The sequence below is a fragment of the Eschrichtius robustus genome, chromosome 2 (assembly GCF_028021215.1).
Source record: "Eschrichtius robustus isolate mEscRob2 chromosome 2, mEscRob2.pri, whole genome shotgun sequence".
NCBI lineage: Eukaryota > Metazoa > Chordata > Mammalia > Artiodactyla > Eschrichtiidae > Eschrichtius > Eschrichtius robustus.
In genome coordinates, this window is record NC_090825.1 from 166,680,482 (window position 1) to 166,706,577 (window position 26,096).

A 26,096-nucleotide genomic window follows, 5' to 3' on the forward strand; every position below is an offset into this window, starting at 1 on the left:
TCCGAGGCCCCTGTGCTTCAGTTTACCTGTCTAACCGATGGACAGACACGCCGTTCCCACAGTCGGTGCGAGCTCCTCCCCGCTGCCCGCGTCATGGAACCACGGCCTGACCCCGCAGCTCTCGGCTAAGTTTAGAGCAGAAAGAAAAACAGCTTCCCCCGCAGCGACAAAACCCCGGCTCAGCCCTTAACTCTCCGTGCTCGCTACTTGGATTCGAACCCAGCACGCTGTGGCCTCTCCCGGCCTCAGTTTCCCTATTCATCCATAGGTGTGCTTTTCCCAGAACTTTTGGGGAGATGAGAGGGAGGGGTAGGTGGTAGCCACTCCCAGGCCTCCCCCTCTGAGCACAGGTTTAGGGTATCCACCGCCACTAGCCCGCCCCCAAGAGTGTCTCTCCTCCAGTCACCCGGCACACTCGGAGGCCGGGTAAGCGCTAAGAAGTCCCGCCCCTCCGGGTGACGTCACGAAGCGGGAACTCAGAAACGCTGGACTTTAGGGGCTTCTCCAGGAGCCCCAGAACCCGAACAGACCGAGAGCGGTCGGACATAGCCGAACACCCGAGTGAGGCCGGACTAAGCCGAATATGCCCGACCTAGCCCGAGCGCCACCCGGACTTTCTCGAAAACCTGGCGCTACCGAACACGCCCGAACGCATCCGAACCTACCCGAATGCGGTCGGTTGTAGCGAATTCTACAGAACTCACCCGACAGAACTCAGGGGAAGAGGTCCAATCCTGTATGATCAGACCCAGCTTAGTCAAACCTGGCCGTACTTGACGGAGCCGGACCGAATCCAGCTGAACCGGACAGAATCCTGACGAATTCCCCACCCCCAACCCGGTCTGAGCCGAATTCCCTGTTCGGAGTCTTCCGGCAGGCGCCGATCCCATCCGTGGACGGGGATGGGGTGACCTGGAGGGGGACCAGGTGGACACTGGCCCTCGGCCAGGAGGGGCGTGTCTAGGGGCGGCCCCTGGGGTCTTCCTGTCTCCGTCTTTCCTGCCCGCTCCCTTCTCAGAAACCTGTGACCCACTTGCAGCCCCCCTCCCTGGTTGCTAACTCCCCCTCCCACACTTCTGTTCTAGCCCCCTGCCCCCTGCCACTCTTTCTCTGACCTCTGACTCCAAGGGGGAGAGTCGTAGATCCCCCTTATTCCGTCAGGGTGTGGCTGGAGGGAGAGACGGGGCTGAGAGATGGGAGGGGCGATTGGGGATTGCCTGAAACAGGAGGAGGACGGTGCTCTGGGGAGAGGACACATTCTGTGCAAAGGCCCAGAGGTGGAAGAGAACAGGCAGAGCGTTCAGGCCAAAAATAAAGCAGAAGAACTGGGGAGCTAAGGATAGGGCCAGAGCGAGCTGGAGGCGTGGTTGGTGAGATTGGGGCAGGGCCATATGGGCTGAGGGTGGGGACCTGGAGCTGTGGTAAGGGGACAGGTGGTCCAGGGCGTAGCCAAAGCTGGCTGGGGATGGGGGCCTCTCCGGGCTGTGAGGAGCCTTCGCGTGTGCCCCGTCTAGGCGGGACCCAGGTCCCCTCCAGAGAGGAAAGCCCAGGAAGTCGTTTTCTTTTATTTATTTATTTATTTATTTATTTATGGCTGCGTTGGGTCTTCGTTGCTGCATGTGGGCTTTCTCTAGTTGCGGCGAGCAGGGGCTACTCTTCATTGCAGTGCGCGGGCTTCTCATTGCGGTGGCTTCTCTTGTTGCGGAGCATGGGCTCTAGGCATGCGGGCTTCAGTAGTTGTGGCACACAGGCTCAGTAGTTGTGGCACACGGGTTTAGTTGCTCCGTGGCATGTGGGATCCTCCCAGACCAGGGATCGAACCCGTGTCCCCTGCATTGGCAGGCGGATTTTTACGCACTGTGCCACCAGGGAAGTCCCCAGGAAGTCGTTTTCAATCTCCATGAACTTACCCTGCGACCTGGACCTCAGTTTACTCCTTAGTAATACGGGAGCCCTGTCGCTCTCCACAGGTGCTCGGTTGTAACTCCCTAAAAGCACCCTGGGGATGAAGTCTACCACACCCATATTAGAAACAAAGTTGTTGATGTCCATAGAAAAGCTGAGACCTACCCATGGTCACAACAGCCACTTGGAGACAGATCCGAAACTCATGTCCTGGAGTCCAGATTAGTCCCAGTGGAAAAGACTCTGGGGTACAGAGGTGGAGATGGAAGCGTGAGGGGCGCGGTGTCCCTGAGTGGGGGTGTGACCGTGGGACAGATGGACAAGCTGCAGGCCACTCCTGCCCAGCCCACCGCGTGGCCCCAGGGAGGATGTGACAAAACTGATATAGGCCATGACCCAGCATCCATATGCCAGGACCCTCGGCTCTGACTATGACTCCTTTTCCTTCAGCTTGGACCTGGAAAATGGGCTCTCATGCAGAAGAAGCGCCCTGGACCCTCAGGCCGGGTCTGGCCTTGGCCGGGTCATCCAAGCCTCTGCCCAGCACAGCCAGAGGCGGGAGTCCTTCCTGTACCGCTCAGACAGTGACTACGAACTCTCGTCCAAGACCATGTCCCGGAACTCCTCTGTGGCTAGCGACCTGTGAGTCTGAGGCTGGGGGATAATACCGCTTTCTACTTCCTTCCTTCCTTTATTCCTCCATTCAGCACACCTCCTTCAAATGACCGTTTGATGTGGGCTTTAAGGTTTATGTAGGAGTTTGCCTATTTGCTTGTTCAGTCGGACATGCCGAGAACGATATCCAGTGATCCTCTGTGCCTCACTTTAGGCTGGGGTTGGGTGGCAATCCAGTGACATTAAGGCCAATTAACAGCAACCGAACATACACTTTGATTTGAGCTTCCTGGTAGCCATAATTTCCTGCCTCTACTAAGACCCCTATTGCCCCTGGGACTCAGATTCTCCATTTGTGAGATGGGGATAAAGTGAGTGATTGGTCAGAGGGGCTGTGGCTGCTTTCAGAGAAGAGTCAGGTGAGGGGAGTCCAGGAACTACTAGGAAGACACCCAAAGGAGGGAGTCGGGGCAGGAGGATGCACTCAGCTGAGGGCACAGTGTGGGTAAAAGCTGAAAGATGCGGGACTTCCCTGGCGGTCCAGTGCTTAAGACTCCGCGCTTCCACTGCAGGGGGCACGGGTTCAATAACTAAGATCCCGCATGCCACGTGGCGCAAAAAGGAAGAAAAAACAACAAAAAAAAAAACCGCATAAAAAACTGGAAGATGGGAACGTGTGGGAGGGCTCCTTCTGACCGCCCTTCTACGTCTGGTCTCCCCGCAGACACGGAGAAGACGTGATTGTGACACCCTTTGCCCAGGTGGGTGCCCACCTCTTCCTTCTCCCGTGTGCCGGGCAGGTAGAGCCGACCCCTCCTTCCCAACGCTGACCGCTCCCCCTCGCAGGTCCTGGCCAGTCTGAGGACGGTTCGGAGCAACGTTGCGTCCCTTGCCCACCTGCAAGGCCGCGGGGCAGCCAAGTACGCAGGGGGCCGGGCGGGGGCGGGGCATTGCGGAGAGAAGGGCAGGGCCTGGTGGAGAGGGGCGGGATCAGAAGACAAGGTGGGCGAAGCAGAGGCGGGGCACGGGCGGAAAGGGCGCGGCTGGCAATTCGGGGATGGGGGAAAGGGGAGGAGGGGCCGGGGCCACGAGGTCTTGGGGGCGGGGCCCTATGGGTGGGGCAGGCCGCTCCTGAGCCGATTGTACTGCAGGCAGGCATGCGTCGGGAACACCCCATCTGGCAGTCAGCCCCCTCCACCAACAGGTAATGTGCCTGCTCCTATCCCCTCCTTCCACTGTGGGACAGCTGTGAACTTCGTCTCTATGGGGACCTCTCCAGCCCATGAATCCTTAGGCTGTGCTTAGGCTGTGCTAATTGTAAACCTACCCCCCAACCCCACCCCGCCAACTCCCCGCCCAAACACCCTTGGGGTTGCGGAGATGCTGGGGTCCTGAGTGGCCCCATTCTCATTGGGAAGGGATCCAGGGTCCAGATGCAGAGATGGGAGCAGGAGGGGCACAGGGTTCCCAAGTGGGGGTGGGGCAGGCCCCTGACCAGCTTGGCCCCCAGAGGACACTGGGCAGACGCTGGCTTTGGAGACACTGGACGAGCTGGATTGGTGTTTGGATCAGCTGGAGACACTGCAGGCGCGGCACTCGGTGGGGGAGATGGCCTCCAACAAGGTTAGTAGGGCCAGATAACTGAGATCACTTGCCTATGTCCACAGTGCCCCCATCATCACTGACATCACCTTCCCCTGCAGTTCAAGTGGATGCTGAACCGGGAGTTGACTCACCTGTCTGAAGCCAGCCGCTCTGGGAACCAAGTGTCTGAGTACATATCCCAAACCTTCCTGGGTGAGCTATGGTGGGTCACTGACTAGGCCACATTACAGAGATAAGAAGAGGGAAGGGAAGGAAAGACTTCTGCTACAGACCTCAACTGAGGAAGATAGAAGCAGACACGGACACCCCCAGCCCCATGAGGCAGGGCTGGACCAGAGGGAGGGACAGGAGGATCTTCCAGGAGGAGGGGGACATTAAAGTTAGGGTTTTGAAGCATGAGTAGAAGTTTGCCAAGGAGGAGATAGAGGGAACCACAGAGCTGGGTCTCCAGCTTGGGAGACGGAAAGGACATTTGACTGTTTTGGGAAAAATACTAAGCTCCAGGTGCCCAGGGGCCATGTCCAGCAGAAGAGGTCACTGAGATCAACCTTGAACAGAGGAGAAGGGTATCTACAGGCCAGAAAAGACTTTACTCTGAGATTACTTTGGTCCAGGTAAAAAGAAAATAGGTTGATCTTGAGGCCTGGCAAGGTCCAGTACTTGAGGCCAAGCAGGCCAACCTTAGCAGGTGAATTGACTTCTCTGAGCCCTACCCTGCCCCATCTACAGACCAGCAGACTGAGGTGGAGTTGCCCAGGGTGACCTCCACGGAGCCCCCAAGTCCCATGTCCCAGATCAGCGGCCTGCGTGGACTCCCCCACAGTACCAGCCTTTCTGCAGCCACTGTCCCACGCTTTGGGGTCCAGACTGATCAGGAGGGGCAACTGGCCAAGGTGGGTTTACAATAGGAATGCTGAGACCCACGTTTGAAACCTGGCTCTGTGTGGCTACCCTATTTTGGGCCTCAGTTTGCCCACCTATATACTGACCAGGTGGGGCTCAATGTAGGACCTGAGGCCTGGGGATGGGGGTTGAGGCTCCAGAGTCTGGGGAAGTTGGGCTGCTGTTAAGCTCCAGTCCTTCACATCTTAGGAGCTGGAAGACACCAAGAAGTGGGGGCTTGATGTGTTCAAGGTGGCAGAGCTAAGTGAGAACCGGCCCCTCACAGCTATCATGTTCAGCATCTTTCAGGTACCTCCCCTGCCCTTGGCTTCTAATACCCTTATGTTTCCTTCACTCCTTCCTACCTCAGGACCTCATGGGACACACATTCTTCAAATCCTCCCTAACATCCCTGAATGGGGTCATTTGAGCAGGGGCATTGAAGGATAGATAGGCATTTGTCAGGTTTAAAAGTTCACTGCTGATTGGCAACAAGACTCAAGCCTCAGCCTTGGGCCAGGCTTGAAGGGACCCAGTCTGTAGGGAACAACTGTGGGGTCAGAGATGAGCCAGAGGGGAAGGACAGAGACCAAGGGAGTTCAGATGGAGAGCAGGGAGGGCATCCTGGAAGAGAGGGCACTTGAGAGATGGATAGGGGTTCAGAAGGAGAGAAGGCATAGGAATAGTGTGTGCTGCCACCCAGAGGCCGAGGCCCTGACTGGGGCCCTGTGATGGACCAGGAACGGGACCTGCTCAAGACATTTCGGATCCCAGCCGACACACTTGCCACCTACCTACTGACACTGGAGGGTCACTACCACAACGATGTGGCCTACCACAATAGCCTACACGCCGCTGACGTGGCCCAGTCTACACATGTGCTGCTGGCCACACCTGCGCTCGAGGTAGGGCCCTACAGCTGCAGGCAGCCCTGGTGCGTGCAGGGCACAGAGAGCCTACCCCTCACCTCTTATGCTCCGTGCCCACTCAGGCCGTGTTCACAGACCTGGAAGTCCTGGCTGCCATCTTTGCAAGCGCCATCCATGATGTGGATCATCCTGGGGTCTCCAATCAGTTTCTCATTAACACCAGTGAGTTAGGGGGCTGGGCCCTGCCACCACCTGTCAATCAAGTGATGTTAGTTGGTCCCATTCCTGCTCTGAGTCTCCCTGTTTGTGAAATGATTGCCACAATCTTCCCTCCCTTAGGTGCTGAGAGCAGACCCAGATATACAGTAGACACTCAATAAATGAGAGAATAACAAATGTGGCAGAGCTGATTTGGGCCCACTGAGATTTTAAAGTTTAGGATCCTTTGTGGTGTCAGAAAAACTCAGTCAACAAGCAATTATTGGGTACCTCTTATATACATCCCTGGAGAGCTGGAGATAAGAGTGGAGCCCTCTCACTTGAGGATCCCAGGGTCTAATAAGACAAAGACTTGGTAGTTCGTTCAACCAGCACTCAGCACTGTCTCCTGCCATGCCAAGTCCCCAAGGAGTCACCAGTCTCGAGGAGGTAGAGCTGAACACAGATGCCGCCCCCCCCCCCCCGCAGAGTCAGGGCAGGGCCATGGGGAGAGACAGAGTCCTAGAAGGCTTCCTGGAGGAGGGGGCATTGGAGTTGGGGCTTCAATGCATGAGTAGGAGTTTACCGAGAATTTACAGAACCGGCCTTTGGGTGGAGTAGGTTGGGCAGGCAGTTCTTGAGGTGCTCCACCTCCCCTACAGACTCAGAGCTTGCACTTATGTACAATGATACCTCCATGCTGGAGAACCACCACCTGGCTGTGGGCTTCAAGCTGCTGCAGGCAGAGAACTGTGACATCTTCCAGAACCTCACCATCAAGCAGCGGCTGAGTCTGCGCAGGATGGTCATCGACATGGTGAGACAACAACGATGGATGGGGTGGGGCGATCTTGGTATGGCTGGGGGTTCAGTTGGACCAGGGCATGTCCCCATTCTGAGTCCAAGCTTCCTGGTCTGTAAAATGGGGCGATGACTGTCCAAGCCTTGGGTAGGGGTGACTAGGCCCTTGGTCAGGCTAATCAGGTCTTGGATGTGATTCACGTGCAAATGATGTGGAAACTTTCTGGGGTTTCAGGTACAACTTTTCTGACCCTTAAGTCTGTGCATTTGATATTTTTCAAGCTGGGAGACACCAGTATGTTTTGGGTTCTTATGCATCAATTCACTTATTTAACAAGCATTTATTGAGCATCTATTGTGCTTGTCCTGTGACAATGACCATTAGAATTCTGGCCTTTATGAAACTCACAGTCTGTGGGGGAGATGGGCACATAGGTGGGAGCCATGATGGGGGACCCACAGCAGAGCCATGATGGGGGACCTGTAGACAGAACTGTGATGGAGAGATGCTCAAGGTTGAGGAGGGCTTCCCCAGGAGGGAACACTGAAGTCAGGGCCGGAAGAGTGTAGAGGACCATGGGGTGGGGAGGAGTGTTCCCAGCAGAGGGAACAGCATGTGGGGAGGGCTCAGAGGAAACCAGGCTCCAAGTGAAGAGGAACTACAAGTTTGCTGAGGCAGAGTGGGGGCTCTGGGCAGTGGGCACTCCCAGTGGAAGCATCATTTGGGCCAGATGGGAGGTTTGGGGAGAAGTATTTTTTTTTAATATTTATTTATTTATTTTTATTTATTTGGCTGTGCCGGGTCTTAGTTGCCGCACAAGGGATCTTCATTGCAGTGTGCAGGATCTTCGTTGCGGCGTGCAGGATCTTTAGTTGTGGCGTATGGGATCTTTAGCTGTGGCATGCGGGCTCTTAGTTGCGGCATGAGGGATCTAGTTCCCTGACCAGGGATTGAACCCGGGCCCCCTGCATTGGGAACATGGAGTCTTAACTGCTGGACCACCAGGGAAGTCCCCTGGGGAGAAGTTTTGAGACTTCTGTCTGATTGTCAAAGAAGCCCGTGGGTCATCCCTGGGCTGGGTCCGCATGGGTCCAGCTAAATGAGTTTTAAGCAGCTGTGCTCAGAGCTGAACTTCCCTTCCGGTGGCTGAAAACAGCCCTCCCGGGCACGCAGCAGCCACAGGAAGGTTTGGGGAGCACTGAGTCCACCTGTGGCTCCCACGGCCCTCTGGATAAATCCCCCACTCCTCCCTGAGGCCCTCCCCACTCTTGTCACCCTCACTTGCTCCCATGTTGCTCCTGCACTCGTTTGCTCTAGCCACAACTCTCTCCTCTATGTTCCTCAGCTTATTCAGCCTCAGGGCCTTTGCACTGGCCAAGTCATCTGCTGGGCTTCAGGCATGTTTCATGTCAACCCCCAGGTCTAATATCCCTCCCTCATGCCCTGTCCCACATGTGGGATGCACCCCACAAGCCCAGCAACCTTGGAGAAGAGACTATTGACTCAGCTTCTCTTGCGAGCTGGGTTTACAGCAAATCTTGATACACGCCCCCATTTGACAGATGAGGATACTGAGGCTCAGAGGGCTGAGGATCCAAGTGGGTGTGGCGTCTGGGAGGTGGGGAGTGGGGGTGGGGCAGGCGCTATCCTCATACCTGCCATCCTCCTTCACCTTCCCCCAGGTGCTGGCCACAGACATGTCCAAACACATGAACATCCTGGCTGACCTCAAGACCATGGTGGAGACCAAGAAGGTGACAAGCCTTGGAGTCTTGCTGCTAGACAACTACTCCGACCACATCCAGGTGTGTGGCTGGGCCAGCCCTAAGGTCTTGGTTTCCACACTCTCATTCAGCTGCATTTATGAAGTGCCAACTGCGTGCCCAACTTGAAGAAATGGAGGCACATACGGTCGCGTGGCTGTGCCTTAGCCACCCTTTCCCCTGCCCAGCCTCAGTTTCCCCACCTGTAAGATGGGTATGTCCATGGCGCCAGCCTCTGGGGCGGGTACCAGGCCTGGGGTGGTCTGGCCTGAGCCCTCCCGAGCCTTGGTCTCACCAGGTCTTGCAGAGCCTGGTGCACTGTGCCGACCTCAGCAACCCCACCAAGCCGCTGCCGCTCTACCGCCAGTGGACAGACCGCATCATGGCTGAGTTCTTCCAGCAGGGCGACCGTGAGCGCGACTCAGGCCTGGACATCAGCCCCATGTGCGATAAGCACACGGCCTCGGTGGAGAAGTCCCAGGTCTGAGGGTGACTGAGCCGAGCTGGTGGGCACTGGGGAGGTGGGAGGGAAAGGAGTGGCTGAGCTGACCCCATGAGTCCTGGCTTGACCCCTGGCTGGCAAATGAGGGGATGTGGCCTAAGGGTCTGCACTGGGCTGTGCAGAGTCAGGCCTGGGATGTATTCCCTCTGGGCTGCCGGAAGAGAGATCTTCACTCACTTGTGGAGTTTGGAAGTATCTGTTCTGAGTGACATAGGAGATTCTTGAGGTGCTCCTAGTCTGGGGGACACATTCATCCAGCTCTGAGGAGTCAGGGCTGAGGTAGAGGGAAAGACTTAGGGGTTGGGGGAGCCCAAAAGGGGCAGAGGAGTCTTCCAAGAGGAGGGGTTATTTGAAGAGGGTTTCGAAGGATGTGTAGGAGTTGGGAAATGGCATTCCAGGCAGAGGGAACAACCTGGGCAAAGGTCTGGGGGCTGGACTGGGTCTAGGTTCCATGGTAACCCACCACCCAGCAACCTCTATCCCCCAACTCTGTATCACCCCACAGGTGGGTTTCATTGACTACATTGCCCACCCACTGTGGGAGACGTGGGCTGACCTGGTACACCCAGATGCACAGGACCTGCTGGACACTCTGGAGGACAACCGCGAGTGGTACCAGAGCAAGATCCCCCGCAGCCCTGTGGACCCCACCAGCCCCAAGCAGGGTGATCCCGACAGATTCCAGTTTCAGCTGACTCTGCAGGAGGCAGAAGAGGAGGAGGGAGAGGAGGAGGGAGCATTGGGTGGGAAGGCCTCAGGGTCACCTGACACTGAGCTCCTGTCCCCTGAGGCCAGCCCAGACCCTGGGGCCCTATACCTGGACAACCAGAGGACCATGGGCAAGCCCTGTGTGGACCATGAGGGCAATGTGATGGCTGAGCCTTTGGGCACCTAGTGGCCCCTGATGGGTGGGTGGACTTTCCAGGAAGAGGTCCCAAGTGGCCCCTGCGTTGCCTTCCGCACCCACTGAGGGAGACAATCAGGCTTTTAGCTACAGACAGTTCTCAGGGTTGAATTGGAGGCACCTGGCGGGGTCCACGCTGACCCTGAGCTCAGCTGAGAGAGCTCTCCAAGGAGCTGGGCTGGGAGCAGCCTCTTCCAGGGCCCTTGAGTTCTCCCTCCTGGACTTCAACCCCTGGTGTAGAAAGGGAGTATCTGCCAGGCCCCTTGTCTATCTTCTCCAGTGGTCACTCTTCAGCCACGTCCATCACTTTATTCTTTCATTCTTTATCCAATATTTACCGGGCACCTACTGTGTGCCAGGCCTGTGCCTGTTATGTGCCTGTGGGGTAGCCCTGCACAAGGAGGTGGGGAGTCAGCCTCAAGGAGATGCCCCCTCCCCTAGACACCTCCCCTTCATCTGCAAGGCAGCTCATTACAAGAGAACAAGAACTTGAATGGGAGAATTCTCAGCACCAAAGCTTCATCCAGACCCAATTCTGGCTCTGGAGCTCTGATGGGGGGGTGATAGGGGCCATGAAAGAGAGGGCTGTGTGTCAGGAACTGTCTCTGAAGACTGATTTAACCTTCATTGCTTGTGCACTGGCTGTTGCTTTAAGTTGCTGTGGTTTCTGTCTTCAGGTCTAAGGATCCTAGTTCTCCCTGGTCCCAGGACCCCCTGCTGGCTCCCTTATACTTTCTCCCTCTCTAGAACAGCAACAAAAGCACAGACTTCTCCCCCACGGAAGTTCTCTCCATCTTCTGATTCTGAGGCTGTCTCAGATTCCCCGTAGGGAAAAGGAGGCCTCTGATGCTTTCTTGCGAGTCACAGCCCCTTCTGGGCCTCAGTTTCCCCTCCATGGCCTAATCCTTAGTACTTGGGTAAACTTTGGTTGGAGGGTGGTGTTTGTGACCTCCCTGAAATATCTTAGAAATATGGGGCATTCTCTGGGGTTAAATAAACTCTATCACCCATAATTAGTACCGTGCCCATTTCACGGGTGGGGAAACTGGAGCGGAGAGGTCCTGTGGCCTGAGGGCTCAAGGCCCTGTAGGTGGGGTCACACGTTAGCCAGCGGCGCCCTCTGGTGGCTGGAGGCGCAGCGGGGAGGCGGGGCGAATTCGGGGCCCTTCCTCGCTTTGCCAGAAGTCTCTCCCGCGCCCAGCTTGGTTGAGTTCACCCTGAGGGTGCGGGCCTGGCGCAGAGCAGGTGAGGCGGCTCTGTGCTCAAGTCTCAGATTCAATTCCCGCTTCCGGAGGCCTCAGTATCCCCCCATCCCACCACATCCCCCACCCCCTAGCCTCCCTCCCCGCGTGTCTGATGACTTATACATTGGCACAAGTCATCACAGCAGCCCCTGGCTTCAAGAACAGCAGGCTTCATTCCTAAATAATTTCATTAATAATTTCATTCCATTGATGAGTCATCGTCATCACAATTAATGATCAAATTCCACAGAGGGAGAATTAAAGGGCAGCTGGATCATGAACTTGGTGCATTTCCTTCCACACTTTTAAAAGGCAGAGACTTATGGGATTTTTAAAGGGCAGAGATTTATGGGATTTTTATTTATATATATTTTTTATCATTTTCCCCTTGCAAGTAATACATGTCGCTGTAGAGAATCCGAAAATAATGGAAACATGTAAAGACGAAAATAAAATTCTGCTGTAACCTCACCCACAGATCATCTGCCTTCAGCATTTCACCTTATTTCCCTCTGTTTTTTTCTCTACCCATTCATAAGAACACTCATATGTCCCCCTTCATTTTGGGCCACAGGTATCCCTCCCTCTTACTGACTGCACACTACCCACACTGGTTTTTTAACACCCCAAGCACAGTCCCACCTCAGGCCCTTGGCACATGCTGTGCCCCCCTACCTGGAATACTTCTCTCCCTCATCCTCACCCTTTGGGTCTCAGCTCAGCATCCCCTTCTCCAGGAAGTCCTTCCTGACCCTCCCCCTCCCACCCCAGGCTGGCACTGGTGGAAGCTCTCTGGGAGTCTTTGCTTCGTGTCTACCACCCTCTCCAGACTGTGATCTTCAGAGTTCCCCAGAGATGGACTTTGAGAACGTCAACAAATCTCTTAACCTCCCCGAGCCTTTGTCATTTCGCGGGTAAAATGTGTTCTTTGTGAGGCTCACAGAATTGTAACAACAGGTATTGTTTGAGGAAAGCATGTCCTGAGCTCTTTCTTCACACGTATAGAAACTGAGGCCCACAGAGGGTACGAGGAAGAAGTCACTCACATGCTCCAGGTCTCCCATTTTCTCCTGTTTAGGGTCCTTCCTGAGGGACATAGTCCTTGCCTTTGTGGCCCACTCTAGACCCAAAGAGGAGGGTGGGAGAAGATCTTTAGGGCCCCTGGGAACTTTCAGCCCTTGTGAACTCCTAGAGTGACTCGTAGGGCCTCAGTTTGCCCTCTGTTGAGGGGGAAAATGTTGCCTGGCCCCCCTTCCTCACAGAGCTGGAGAGGGGTTGTCCCTCGAGCTTGTTTAGTGAGTTCCAGCCTCAGGGCCTTTGCACTTGCTGTTCCTGCTGTCTGGAGCACTGTTCCCCCACTTCTCCCAGTGGCCAGCTCATTCTCCTCCTTCAGATTCCTGCTCAAATGTCACTTCCTCAGAGAGGTCGTCCCTAACCTCAGTGGCCAAAGTCACGCTCCTTCTAATCATTCATTTGTTCATTCATTCATGTCATACCATCACAGGGCACCTACTGTGTCCAAAGGTGTAGGTGCTGGGGACACCGATCACCGACTTTCAAAGCTCACAGCTGGCTATTGGATAAATAAGTCAACATGATCATTTCTAATGGGGATGTGTCAGGAAGGAGAACTATGGTGACATGATAGGAGGTGACATGGTGAGATCAGAACTTCTGGAGGGAGGTGGGTGTTGATTGGAGATCTGAAGGGGATGAGAGAGCCAGGCACAGAAAGAGCTGGGGAAATACCTGGGGAAGAGGACACAGCAGGTGCAAAGGCCCTGAGGCAAGGTTGCACCTGGAACCTCGAAGAGGGAATGACTCACCGGAGGAGAAAGATGAGGTAGTGGGATGGGATCTGAGAGGGTTTGGGGCCCTTCTGCTACCCAGCTCTGTTGCTCGGACCACACAGGACACCTCCCCTCAAGTCTGTAGTCCCCACCTCCAATTCAACCATCCTAATTCCAGAGCCTTATGCTGATTCTTAACAATAAATCCTTCCATTATTTTTATTTTAAAATACAAAATCCTGGGACTTCCCTGGTGGCGCAGTGGTTAAGAATCCGCCTGCCAATGCAGGGGACACGGGTTCGAGCCCTGGTCCGGGAAGATCCCACATGCCGCGGAGCAACTAAGCCCGTGCGCCACAACTACTGAGCCTGTGCTCTAGATCCCACGAGCCACAACTACTGAGCCCGTGTGCCACAACTACTGAAGCCCGCGCGCCTAGAGCCCGTGCTCCGCAACAAGAGAAGCCACCGCAATGAGAAGCTCGCGCACCGCAACGAAGAGTAGCCCCTGCTCGCCGGAACTAGAGAAAGTACGTGTGCAGCAACGAAGACCCAACGCAGCCAAATAAATAAAAGAATAAATACATAAATAAAATAAAATACAAAATCCTTTGTGCAGAAGCTGGTATACATTGGTGTGGGCTTTTACCCTTTGGGAAAAAAATAAGTGCGTGTTTCCGATCGACACCCACGTACAAAGCCGTAAGCATGCATTTGGGAGGTCAGGGAGCCTAGCTGCCTCGCACGCCCTCCCCTCCACCTGGGCAGCTCCTGGAGCTCCGCCCCCCCCCCCAATCCCCCACCCCAAAGCGGGAACTCGACTGCTGGTCTTCCCGTGGGGAGAGATTGGAGGTGGATTTATATTTATTCATTATCTTTTTCTGAATCTTCCCAGTTCTCCGCAGTGGGTTTGTGATACTTTTATAGTCTGAGTGAAGAGGAGGGACAAAAATGTTATCCTTAGAAAAAAATAGATTTCCCAACTGCAAGGAGAGCTGGAGGGACGTCTCCGCACTTCCGGGGCGCTGGGGGCGGGGGTAGGGGGCGTGGGCGGCCTCCAGGCGCTAAGTTATTCTGGTTTCTAGGCGCCTCTGCAGCTGGCGAGCTTTTTATAAAAAAGACAAGCCCCGCCCCTCGTCTCCTGAGGAGGAATCAGGGAGATGAGAATTTTCCTGGGGCCACACGCCCCCCTGCCGGGTGTGGGGACCGGAGTTGGGGCGGAGGGCAGAGACCTGGAATGGAGGCCAAGGTCTCGTTCTTCCTCCCCTCTCCCAATTCTGACTTTTTCACATGAAGATGGATGTGACGGGTCACCTTGGACCCCAAAGTCTCCATCTCTGAGTCATTTTGCCAGGATGGAGGAGGGAGGACTCTCTGTCCCTGTCTTTTTAAACTCAGGAACCAGGGAGGAGTAAAGCATCTCCCACCCCTTGTCTTTATTGTTGGGTCTTTGAACCTCGCTCGTATTCTCCCTGTTTCCCAGGTTTTTTACCGCAGACTTTGCGAGTTTAGGGGACAGGCCGTCTTTCTGCCCTACTTCCGCCATTTCGTTGAATTTTTCTCTGGAAAATGGGGAGCAGGAAGGAAAGGAGTTCCTGGAGCGTTCGTTAGCCCCTTCCTTTTTTCTGGAAATTGGTGGGGAAGGGTGACTCTCTTGATCCCAATTTCTTCTTTCTTCATCTCAGAAACAGGGTGGAGCATCTACTAGCCCAGCCTCTTTTGGGGGTCTTACAGCTGAAATTAGACGGAGTCTATCTTGACCCCTATTTCCGCTTTTTCTTCTTTTCTACTTATGTTGAACCCAATAAATAGGAGACGTGGAGCATCTTCTCGAACCTCTGTTCCTCTTTTCTGAAATTGGGAATAGGGAGCGTTTAAGGAGAGGTCACAGCACCCTGGACTGAAAGGGGACCTGCTGAGTCTCCGACATGAGTGCATGGGGGCGGGGAAGTGGAACACCCCAAGAAGACCCAGGCTCAGCCCAGGCCTCAACCTCTCGCCCCTTCAACCGCTCGGGAACCGTCATTGGACAGGAGGAGGGAGTGACAATTGGCTACTTTGCCCGTCGCTCGAGGACTTAAGCCAATGAGAAGGCGCCGCGCAGCCCCGCCTCCCTAACGCTGAAGAGAGGCGGAGCCGGCAGGCGATTCCTCCCCTCCCGCACCGCTTCTGCTAGCTACTGGATGCGCTCTCTGGGCCCCGCCCCATTCTCGCGTCACTCTGCGTGAGAGCCCCGCCCCTCCCGGCTCTGTGTGCGACCGTGGACCACATCCCCATCTGTGGCTCCTCCCCAGAATGGCGTCACGACTGCATCTGCATGTGAAGCCCCTCCCCTCTCTTTGCAGGACGTCACCGCGGACTGCAGGGGCCTGAGCCGCTACGGTCGCCTCCGCTGCCACGCAGCCCCACATCAGCGCGCTGGGGGCCCTGTCACCGCCGCTGCCAAAAAAGTCGCTGCCGCTAGGGTCGCCGCCGCATCAGTGCAGGGCAAGGTGAGCTCCCGGACGGTCCGGTGCGCTCCCTCTCGGAGCACCTACATAACCTTCATTTGACTGATGGGCTGGGGTAGGGGGACGAAGTTGGCCGGCGTTAAATGAGGGGAAGGATGCGGCGGTCGCGAGCCTGGGGAGGGGTAGGGCCCCGGCTCCCTCTACCTGCCCTATCCTCACCCCCACCCCCATCCCTCCACCCCCGGCTCTGCGGCGGAGGGGGAGGGGAGACGAGACGAGTGCCTTGCGGGAAGCTGTGCGCGCGGGAGGCTCCGTGCGTGCGCGTGCGCGTGGTGTGCACACGCGTGTGCGCGCCCGCCTGTGCGGGCGGATCTGTGTGTACCCTTGCTTGTGTACCAGGGTATTCTCGTGTGACCCCTTGGAGGTCCCGATCCAAGTTTGTGCGTGTTGCAGGCATGTGGAGGGAGACGCGTGGACTGTGCGTGTGCGTGCACAGCAATGTGCATATGTGCGCGAAGATGCGTGTCCGTGTGGGTGAAGTGTACTCGGCTGCATGGGTGGAGGACGCAGTGCGCACGGGTGGGTTTGCACATTTGTATATGCATGTCGGTGTGCAGACAGGCTCTGTCCCGTGCACCGAGTGTGTTCGACGCTCAGATATGCACGAGCGTGTCTGTGTGTGCCCTGCTGTGTGCACGTGAGCGTGTGCACGCCCCGCTCCTATCACGTGATGTAGCTGTCTCAGCCCAAGCTCTCCCAGCCTGGGAGGAGGACTGCGGACACGCGTCCCCGCGGTACCATACACGCGTGTGCACGTGCTCCCGCGTGGCTCAGTTCTGAGAAAAATGAATGATTGATGGGGGGCGGGGCCGGCCGTAGTCACCCCTCCAGGCGCAGCTGTAGTGCTTAGATTACAGCCGGACCTGGGGAGCAGGCCTGCTGGAGGGGCCTGCAGGGGTGTCTCCATCCCCTTCGCTCTGAGGTTCTCCCCTGAAACCTCGGGCCTTTCAAGGTCATGGCCCGCCCTCTGCCGTGGGCCGCACCGTTAGTACTGGGGCTCCTGATGGGATAAGGGTAATCTCCATCCCTCTCTGGGAGCTCTCCATCCTGAGCCTGGGCTTGGGTGTTTGGGGATGGAGGGAGACCCCTCACGCTTGCCTACGACCCGCACCCCCAGATGGCATCCGCCACAGACTCTCGCTATGGGCAGAAGGAGTCCTCGGACCAGAACTTCGACTACATGTTCAAGATCCTCATCATTGGAAATAGCAGCGTGGGCAAGACGTCTTTCCTCTTCCGCTACGCAGACGACTCCTTCACGCCTGCCTTTGTCAGCACTGTAGGCATCGACTTCAAGGTCAAGACCATCTACCGAAACGATAAGAGGATCAAGCTGCAGATCTGGGTGGGTCCAGCTGGGGGGATTCTGGCTTCATCACTCTCCCTACCGAGAATATCAGCCCCAGCTTTGCCTATTTCTTTCCTGTCTAGATTCATTCATTACACACTGGGCATTTATCAAGCACTTACTGTGTACAAGGGGCTGGAGGCACTGAAGAGAGTGCCCCTGTTCTTCCATCAGTGCCTAATCAGCGCTCTTCAGGGGTGGGGAAGGAGCAAATGCTGGGTCCTCTCCTGAGCCTGACATCATCAGATGCATCATTTGCTTGGTGCCTCAGTTTCCCCATGTTCAAGTTCCTCCATGTGTGTCTGTATCAGGTTTCAGAGGGATCTTGACCCCCAACCTCATTCCCTGGGACAGGAGCAGGCTCCTCCGTCAGGGTCTTCTGGCCACTTCCCTCAACGCCTCCGAGGCCTGAGGAAGCCTGCTACATCCCAAGTCAGAACTGTTCGTTCCCTGCTCCCAGTCCTTCCACGGCTCCCACCTCACTCCGGGTAAAACCTGCACCCCTCCCCGCAGCCAGACCCTGCCTGGTCTGCCCCCGTTGATACCCCATCTCATCTGTCTCCTTCCATCTCTGTCTCAGCCTCTTCATTGTTCCTCAAACGTACCAAATGCAGTCCCACTTCAGGGCATTTGCCCGGGCTGTGCCTTCTGCCTGGACTGTCCTTCCTCTGATCCCCACACGGCTCCCTCCCTCATCCTTCAAGTTTTAAAATTGAAGGCAGCCCACGCTGCCCATCCTTGTCGGGCTTTTTTCTCCTCAGTCCTTGCCACCCTCTGACGATACATTTTCTACCTTTTCACGGGTTTATTGTCTGTTTCCTGCACTGGATTGTCAGTTTCACAAGGGCAGTGATTTTGGTCCATTTTGTTTACAGCTGTGTCCCCAGTGCCCAGCACAGGGTGTGGCACAGGTACACGTGTGTTGAATGAATGAGGGAACGATCCTGTAGGTACCTTAGGATGACTGGGTACCACATTCCCAGTGCAGGCAGCCAGCTCACTCTCCCTGACCCACTGTGCCTCTGGGCAAGCCCCTGCTCCCCTGGGCCTCGAGGGGGCTGGACTTGACCATCTCAGAGTTCATACCCACTCTGAAGAGTTTCCGTGTGTGTCCTCTCTGACACCCTGTCTCTTCTTCCCCAGGACACGGCGGGGCAAGAGCGGTACCGGACCATCACGACAGCCTACTACCGGGGCGCCATGGGCTTCATCCTCATGTACGACATCACCAACGAGGAGTCCTTCAATGCGGTGCAGGACTGGTGAGCGTGCCCCCACCTGCTTGCAGATGGTCTTCTGAGCTAGGCTTGGTGTAAAGCCTGGGGTACAGGCAGAGATCAGGGAGCCCCAGCCGCTTGGCAGAAATGTAAATAACAATATTGGGGTCCCAGCCCTGCTATCAATCTATAATCATTAAAACAGTGTGGCATCAGCTCAAAATAATGGGAAACAAGGTTTCAGGTGGAAAAATGAAACTGTAAACATATAGGAAAAAAAAAATCTGGGACAGAAAATATGAAGACAGTTTGCATAGGTTAGAGGATATAAACATTTACACTTTCTGACTAGAGTAATGATAAATTTTGAGAAAATGTCTGAATTTGTTTTAAGAGCGAGAATTCTTCTCTGGGGGTGGGGGGATCTGGGAAGGATGGGAAAGGCTGCTTGAAAGAGGACCTCCCAAGAGCAGTGAACTGTGGGAGCAGACACCTGCAGAGAGTGTTCCTGGCAGGACAAAGACGGGGAGGAGGACCGAGCCTGCCTCCCTCAAGAATTAATGGGAGGTGCGGGCTGGAGTGGGGTGAGGACGGGGAGAAGGGGGAGAGGGTGGCGGAGCTCAGATTCTCCAAGCCCTAACCCTCCTCTGTCACCACCTCCTCCAGGTCAACCCAGATCAAGACCTACTCATGGGACAATGCCCAGGTGCTGCTGGTGGGGAACAAGTGTGACATGGAGGATGAGCGGGTGGTGTCATCGGAACGCGGTCGGCAGCTGGCTGACCACCTGGGTGAGTACCCAGCGAGGCTGGACACCCACAGGCTAGGAAAGGGACACTGAGGCCCTGAAAGGGGAGGAGACACACCCAAAGTCTCACAGCAAAGCCAGGATGGGGCGTGGATTCGAATCCAGATGATTCATACTTTCTGCAAGCTGGCCTTGATCCAGGGGCCATTTGAGGTGAGTCTTTTTTTAAAAAAATTAATTAATTTTATTTATTTATTTTTGGCTGCATTGGGTCTTCATTGCTGCGCACGGGCTTTCTCTAGTTGCAGCAAGTGGGGGCTACTCTTCGTTGCGGTGCGCGGGCTTCTCATTGCAGTGGCTTCTCTTGTTGCGGAGCACGGGCTCTAGGCACGCGGGCTCAGTAGTGGTGGCTTGCGGGCTCTAGAGCACAGGCTCAGTAGTTGTGGTACACGGGCTTAGTTGCTCCGCAGCATGTGGGATCTTCCCTGACCAGGGCTCGAACCCATGTCCCCTGCATTAGCAGGCGGATTCTCAACCACTGCGCCACCAGGGAAGCCCCTTGAGGTGAGTCTTGATGGATGCTTAGGAGTTCACTCTGCAGGAAGTTTCTGATTCATTCTGATACTCTCACTGCCCAGCCTTGTGCTGGGTGTTGCTGGGCCCCTGAGAGGCCTCCAGCTTTGTGAGAGAGGGAGGGACCTCAGCTGGGGGAGCCAGGCTCTGCCTGGCACAGGTAAGTCTTCCTGGAAGTGGGCCTTGGATCTGGTACTTGAAGAAAAAGGGTGGTCTTTCAGACAGAAGAAACAGTGTGGGCAAAGGCCAGACGTGGGAAAGATCCTTTTGGCAAACAGTTTAACGTGACTGGAACATGAGGGTCACTTGGAGGAAATATGGCTGATCTTGCAGGGCCTGAAGCACGAGCTGAGGAGCCAGACTTTTCAGAGGGCAATAGGGAGCCGTGGAGAGTGTGTGAGCAGGGGAAGGCCTGGGATCTGAACGTCAGATGCCGCCAGGGCCCGGGCTGGGCTGTATGGTGGAAGCAGGGAAGTGGGTCTTACCAGGGCTCTGGGGACAATGAGAGGGGACAGTTTTAGGGTGAAGAAAGGAGTGCAGGAAATAAAGGCTGACTCAGTCCAGTGTTGCTTCCCCAAGGGACCTGTCAGTGCCTTTAACATGCAGTTGGCACTGGGAATCTCCAGGTGTTACCTGCCCTCGGAAAAGTGTCTCTGGGCGTGGGGGGACCAGGGTCCTCACCCCTCCCTTCCCCGACCACAGGGTTCGAGTTCTTTGAGGCAAGCGCCAAGGACAACATTAATGTCAAGCAGACCTTTGAGCGGCTGGTGGATGTCATCTGCGAGAAGATGTCCGAATCATTGGACACAGCCGATCCTGCAGTCACGGGCACCAAGCAGGGCCCACAGCTCACGGACCAGCAGGCGCCCCCCCACCAGGACTGCGCCTGCTGAGAGCTGCCCCGCCCCATCCTGGCCCCGCCCCCTGCCCGCCCCCTGGGCCTGAGCCAGGGCCCCTACTGGCCATGGGCGTGAGTCCCCTGCCCTGATTTAGCCCATCACCCTATTTATTATCGTAGCTATTTATTTATTTATTTATTGGAGGTGTCCCCCAGGGGCTCGGGCACCCCACCTGCTCCGTGCCCCACCCTGTACATATAGCCCTGTTCCCGCTCTGCAGTGGCGTGTCGTGGCCCCGTGAACTCACCACTCACCCTTCTCTCCAGAGCCCACCTTTTTATAAATTCACCCCCATCAACAGTTAACAGTTTTGAATAGGGGGCCGGATGACACCCCAGGGCAGTCTGGTTGCGTGATGCAAGGTAGCCAGAACTGCCAGCCCCCTGGCTGTGACACGGTAGGTCCAGGTGGCTGCAGGCATCTCGACGTGGACCACGGGGTGGGTCAGAGCCAGGAAATGGCCCGCCTGGCTCCTCGCCCCCAAGGTTGTACCTTTTTTTGGAGGGGGGCGGGGGCTGCTGTGGATATTCACCACCTTGGGACACCGCCTCCCACCTGACCTGTTCTGATGTCATGAGTGTCAAACATGCCCCCCAGTCCCCCCAGGAGATGTCATGACAACACTACACACACCCAATAAAGTGAATGGACGACACAGTGTCCCTATGAGCGCCGGCCTGCCAGTGCTGGCTTTGCTCATCCACAAGATTTTCAATTACAAAGAATTTAATTCTCTGTACTTCCATAGTCCACGAACAGAGGATGAGACTGGAGGCTATCCAGCCCCACCCAAGGCTCAAAATTCTGGGGGCCCTGCTCCAAGGGTATGGGCGATGTCCCCACCTTGGTCCCAGAGCCCAGCCCGCAGGAGTGTTGAGGGCTTGGTACTAGCTGGCTGGCTGAGGCCCACTGCTGAGGATGGAACATCTGTCACCAGTCACCTGAGGCTCTCCCAGAAGGGTTGGGGGATGACGGTCCGTCTTCATGGTTGTGTTCCAGATGGAGAAACAGAGGCCCGGCAGTGGGCTTGGAAGGGGCAGCCCAACCGGATGCCTAGGAATCAGGGTGGGCCTAGGACTGGGCCCAGCAGTCTGTTCCACTTCCTGCCGAGGCAGCTGGTCAGCTGAGGGTCAGTCTTGCCCTGTCTGGCGTGTGGTGGCAGTGTGGGGCAGCTCAGTGCCCAGGGCCACACCTCCTGGGGGCGCTGGGGGGCCTGGGATCTGTCCACACAAGAGGATCTGGTTATAGGCACTATTCATCCCTCTGGACTCCTCACTGAACCCTCCTCCACCCGGGCTGGGGTCAGGCTTGCCGGACAGATGTGGCAGGGACCTGGCCGAGGTCACATCAGACAGAAGACGTGGGCTTGGTCTTCACCCCGCTGGTGATCAGCAACCCACCCACCCACCATGGGGTGCAGGTTGTCGTGGGCACAGGAGGCCCGCACCCTGGAGCGTAGTTGTACTGCCATTTGGGGCTCACACATGTGGCCCCCCAGGAGTCCCCTGGGTACTTGGTCTGCCCACTGCACTTACCCGGTATTTCAGATAGGAGAGGTATGTGTCCCAGCCCAGCGTCAGGCCGTTGATGTAGGTGACTCGGAACTGGGGGGGCACGAAGAGGAAATTCACCAGCTGCGCAGCAGGCCACACGCACCAGTCAGCCTACGGGGAGGGGTGGAATGCAGTGAGAGGCAGGGCCGGGAGGGACCTGGGTGGGGCCGGGTGGCTGTGAGAGGTGGGGCTTTGAAAGGGGGTGCCTGTGAAAGGGAGAGGAGGGACAGATGCAAGGGGGCGGAGATGAAGGACAGGCGGGGCCTGGGAGGGCACGCCCACCTTGTAGAATTCCCAGAACTTGTCCCGCAGCTCCTGGCAGCTCTCGCCCAGGGTCTGGCCCTCCAGGCAGCCAAGGCCTAGGAAGGAAACCAAGAAATCAGTGTCAGAGGCTGGGGAGTACGGAGTACGACGGTAGAGCGGGTGGGGTTGGACCCCTGAGGAACAGTGTCTCAGGCAGAGGAAACAGGACACTTAAAAGCCTTGCAGTGGGAAGGGCAGCACAGCAGGGTGGGTAGGGTGGGTAAACAACAGAAAAAGTCGGAGAGAGGTGAGAGGAGAGAGGTCTGTCGTGAATAATCGCGTACCCTGACGGATGGGTACGCCACACACCCTTGTTGTGGCTGGGGCTATTTTATTACCGGTCCTAGGATGACTGTGCCCTGTCACCGTCAGTCTCAGCTCCCCTTCCTCCAGCCTCAGAGCCTTTGCATGGGCTGTTCCCCCTGCCTGCTGGCTCCTTCTTCAAGTCTCAGCTGAGTGTCTTCTCCTTTGGGAAGTTCTCCCAACCACTGTCCAGGGCAGCCCCATCAGACACTGTCTTCATCCTTCCTACATTTAGCGTCATTGTCTGTAATTCTGCCATTCACACTTGCCTCCACTGGGTCTGCCTATCACCACTGTACCCCAGCCTTCAGGAGGTGCATCAGTAATGGGTCTCCACATCCTTAACACAAAGCTGGCTCTGTCCCTCCCGACCTATGAGGGGCAAAGCCCAAGCTCACGGGGCTCCTTACCCAAGAAGTACCAGACGCCCAGCATGGGAGAAGCCACCAGTTGGTCGACGAGGACCTTCCTGAGGACGTTTGGGAGGCCACGGAAGCCAGATGCAGGGAGCAGGCGGTCCAGCCAGAGGTACCAGTAGTGCAGGAAAGGGCCCATGCTGCAGCCCACTGCAAACATGCTCGCTGTGGGCGGTCCAAGAGTCAGGGGGTGCATGTTAGGCCAGCAAAGCCCCCAATTCACTCTCTCCCTGTCTAAGACCTGGGTAAGCCTGACACCCTCCCGGAGCCCAACCCATTACTAGCCCCACTGCCACGTACCATTCCAAGAGCTGCGTTTGCATTTTCTTCCCTCATTCCCTCACCACCGTGGCAGAGGGTTCTACCATCGCCCCGCTTTCCAGAGGAGGAAACAGAGGCACAGCGGGTAGGGAAGCGTGGGACCAGGGCGCGATCCTAGGCTGGCTGGGGCCAGACGCTGCGCCCTTGACTACCCCGGGTGCAGCATCCTGTGCTCAACGCTAGGTCTCTCAGTGCAAGAGAGAAGGAAGCAGACCAGGGGTTGGGCGGGGACCTGACCCTCAGGATGCGAGCGAACAGAAACCCCACGTATGGTAGGGGATGAAGACCCCCGAGGGGGGAGGGGGCAGAGATCGGGGAGGGGCTGTCTCGGGTGCACGCTGAGGTCAAGGGTCTTGCCAGGGACTGAGGTCTCGGGTCATGGGTCACGGCACGCGGGTCCGGGTCACAGGTCTCCGAATTGAGGTTGGGGCCAAAGATCCTCTGGGGTCAAAGGCCAGCAGCACTCGCCCCCTCACCTGAGCGCCGCGGGTCAAACTTCTGGCAGGGCCGGGCGCGGATCTCCCAGGACTGGCGCGCTCCATCCCCGGCCGCCATGAGAGCGCCGCAGCCCAGCGTGTTGGTGACGAGCAACGCACGGCCTTGGAACAGGGGCTGCCCCGCGGCCCAAAGGCCACGCAGCCAGCACCAGCCGCCGGACACCATCGCCTGCCGGGACCTAGGAACTGGCACACCCGACCGCCCTGCCCATGCCGGCCAACCTCCAGTCACCCCGCGTCCCGGATGCCCGCCTCGCGCCGTGCTACCCAATCGCACGCTGCCTTCGTGATTTGCCTGCCTTCCCCAAGTCGCTGCAGCCAATCACCGACCGCTTGTCTCTTCACTTTGCCCGCCCCGGGAGGTATTAGCCAATCAAAAGTCGGCATCCCGTCTAGAGGCTAATTGCCGAACGAAGCCGCACACCGCCTTCCGAGCCTTACGGGCCAATCGCAAATAGGCTTCGCGTCACACCGCGCATGCCAATTGCTGTCGTTCTAACCTCGTTTTCCCGCCCCTATCTTCTCTGGCCTATGGGTAACCGTCGCCGCACCCTTATTTGCCTGCCCAGTGCTGCACTGGCCAATCGGAGACCCTCGCTGACTATCGTTAGGCTGGCAAATCACTGACTGTCGTCCTGCCTCCCGCATTGAGATGGCCAATCTTGAACAACTCCACCGAGTTCTCTCTTGTAGTTGCCCTCCAGATTTCCAGATTCTCCCGGAATTCCTGAAAAGGGGATCGGACTGTGGCCATGACTACCGGGGCGGAAGTCCAATCCCGCAGAGGCTCGAGAAAGTGGGGGCGGGGCTACAGTTCTGCGGCGCGCGCAGGCCGCTGGGATTCTTGTGTAGACGTTGACCTTGGTGCTGACTAGTGCTGAGTATCTGACCTCAGTTCAAGAATAACGTAATTAGGGCTTCCGTGGTGGCGCAGTGGTTGAGAATCTGCCTGCCAATGCAGGGGACACGGGTTCGAGCCCTGGTCTGGGAAGAGCCCACATGCCGCGGAGCAGCTAGGCCCGTGAGCCACAATTACTGAGCCTGCGCGTCTGGAGCCTGTGCTCCGCAACAAGAGAGGCCGCGATAGTGAGAGGCCTGCGCACCGCGATGAAGAGTGGCCCCCACTTGCCGCAATTAAAGAAAGCCCTCGCACAGAAACGAAGACCCAACACAGCCAAAAATAAAAAAATAATTAAGAAAAAGAATAATTAAAACGTTAGGCACTGTTCTGGGCACATGATATGCATTAAGATTTCACAGCAACTTTGTGTTGCTGCAGGGACAGTTTTATCACCATGTTAATTTCCTGTGTTCCTGGAGGGGAAAATGTGAGTTTCAATGGAAATCTATGCGTTACCTACAGGAGCAGGGTGTCGCAAACTGTCGCCTGTGGGCCAAATCCTGTCGGCGCCGGTTTTGGTGAGGCTCGCGAGCTAAGAATTCTCTTACCTTTTTTAATTGGTCGGTGAAAAAAATCCAAATAATATTCTGGGACATGTGAAAATTATATGAAATTCAAATTTCCGAATCCTTAAATAAAGCTATGTTGGAACACGGTCATGCCCATTTGTTTCTTTATTGTCTACTCTCATTACAATGAGCAGTTGCAACAAAGATTGTATGGTCTGCAAAAACTAAACTATTTACTATTTGACTCTTTACAAAAAAAATTTTTTTTCCTCTTTGTTAGAGGACACCCTTCAGGGTTTTCTGATTTTGATTCTATGGGAGATATTTTATAAACCCTGTGGTTATAACTGATAACAGGGAAAAATAATTCTTCCCTATAGACATGCAAATGAATTCTGCCGAGTGGAGAGATGCCCACCCCCAATTTTTTTGCCTTCATTTGCACATTCATTTTACTGTGCTTGTTTTGTCTGTTGTTTGGTTCTTCTTTGATATGGGTTTAACGCCTGATCAGTTGCCTTTATTAACAACGAGTTAACAATTTTTAACACATGCTCATTTTTATTTCTGTATGAGAGTCGTGATTTTTACCTCTTTTGGGAAAATTATCCTTCAACACTTCCTATTGCTGTCAAGTAACTCAGCCTGGTATTCCAGGTTCCAGATTTTACTGCATTTTGGTGGAAAACCTCCAAAATGGTTAAAAGAGGGGGAAAAGTCAAATTATGATTCACGAAACAGAGTCAGGTAAACTTTTTCAGCAGAGAAGTGCATTTCATGGTGGCTGAAGCCCTGGCAACTTCAAGAGGTAAGAGAATCTTGCTGATTCTCTATTTTTCTCATCTGTGTTTTCCTCTCTCTAGATAGGTGCCTTGTTTTTGATGCTTTTATGATGGATAATGTCACCAGCATTAGAGGC

At 55.7% G+C, this 26,096-nt stretch overlaps 3 protein-coding genes across 3 annotated transcripts; 2 read left to right on the top strand and 1 right to left on the bottom strand.

Moving 5' to 3' along the window:
• The first annotated feature begins 2,422 nt into the window (after positions 1-2,422).
• Positions 2,423-11,713, top strand: PDE4C (phosphodiesterase 4C). The gene is made up of 14 exons (XM_068536733.1): positions 2,423-2,547; positions 3,245-3,281; positions 3,367-3,440; positions 3,672-3,724; positions 4,031-4,143; positions 4,224-4,317; positions 4,855-5,018; positions 5,218-5,316; positions 5,748-5,912; positions 5,999-6,098; positions 6,737-6,891; positions 8,559-8,681; positions 8,938-9,120; positions 9,647-11,713. The coding sequence occupies exons 1-14, from the start codon at positions 2,516-2,518 to the stop codon at positions 10,034-10,036; spliced, it is 1,782 nt and encodes a 593-aa protein (XP_068392834.1). The 5' UTR covers positions 2,423-2,515; the 3' UTR covers positions 10,037-11,713.
• A 3,716-nt stretch (positions 11,714-15,429) lies between these two features.
• On the top strand, positions 15,430-21,027 carry RAB3A (RAB3A, member RAS oncogene family). Its single transcript, XM_068536735.1, has 5 exons — positions 15,430-15,571; positions 16,707-16,934; positions 18,081-18,199; positions 18,821-18,945; positions 20,178-21,027. The coding sequence occupies exons 2-5, from the start codon at positions 16,707-16,709 to the stop codon at positions 20,366-20,368; spliced, it is 663 nt and encodes a 220-aa protein (XP_068392836.1). The 5' UTR covers positions 15,430-15,571; the 3' UTR covers positions 20,369-21,027.
• Positions 21,028-21,082: 55 nt separating this feature from the next.
• On the bottom strand, positions 21,083-24,020 carry MPV17L2 (MPV17 mitochondrial inner membrane protein like 2). Its single transcript, XM_068536734.1, is given in 6 exon segments — positions 21,083-21,545; positions 21,547-21,594; positions 21,910-22,038; positions 22,210-22,286; positions 22,944-23,114; positions 23,747-24,020. Coding segments are annotated over 6 exon segments (723 nt in total). The 5' UTR covers positions 23,934-24,020; the 3' UTR covers positions 21,083-21,434.
• Positions 24,021-26,096: the final 2,076 nt, after the last annotated feature.

Excerpts from the sequence above, each read along its gene's own strand:
- RAB3A (XM_068536735.1), top strand. The coding sequence starts at position 16,707 with ATGGCATCCGCCACAGACTCTCGCTATGGGCAGAAGGAGTCCTCGGAC. Across the intron at positions 16,935-18,080 it reads GGATCAAGCTGCAGATCTGG|GACACGGCGGGGCAAGAGCG; the intron begins GTGGGTCCAGCT and ends CTTCTTCCCCAG. Across the intron at positions 18,946-20,177 it reads GCAGCTGGCTGACCACCTGG|GGTTCGAGTTCTTTGAGGCA; the intron begins GTGAGTACCCAG and ends CCCCGACCACAG.
- PDE4C (XM_068536733.1), top strand. The coding sequence starts at position 2,516 with ATGTCCCGGAACTCCTCTGTGGCTAGCGACCT. Across the intron at positions 5,317-5,747 it reads TCATGTTCAGCATCTTTCAG|GAACGGGACCTGCTCAAGAC; the intron begins GTACCTCCCCTG and ends GTGATGGACCAG. Across the intron at positions 6,099-6,736 it reads TCAGTTTCTCATTAACACCA|ACTCAGAGCTTGCACTTATG; the intron begins GTGAGTTAGGGG and ends CCTCCCCTACAG.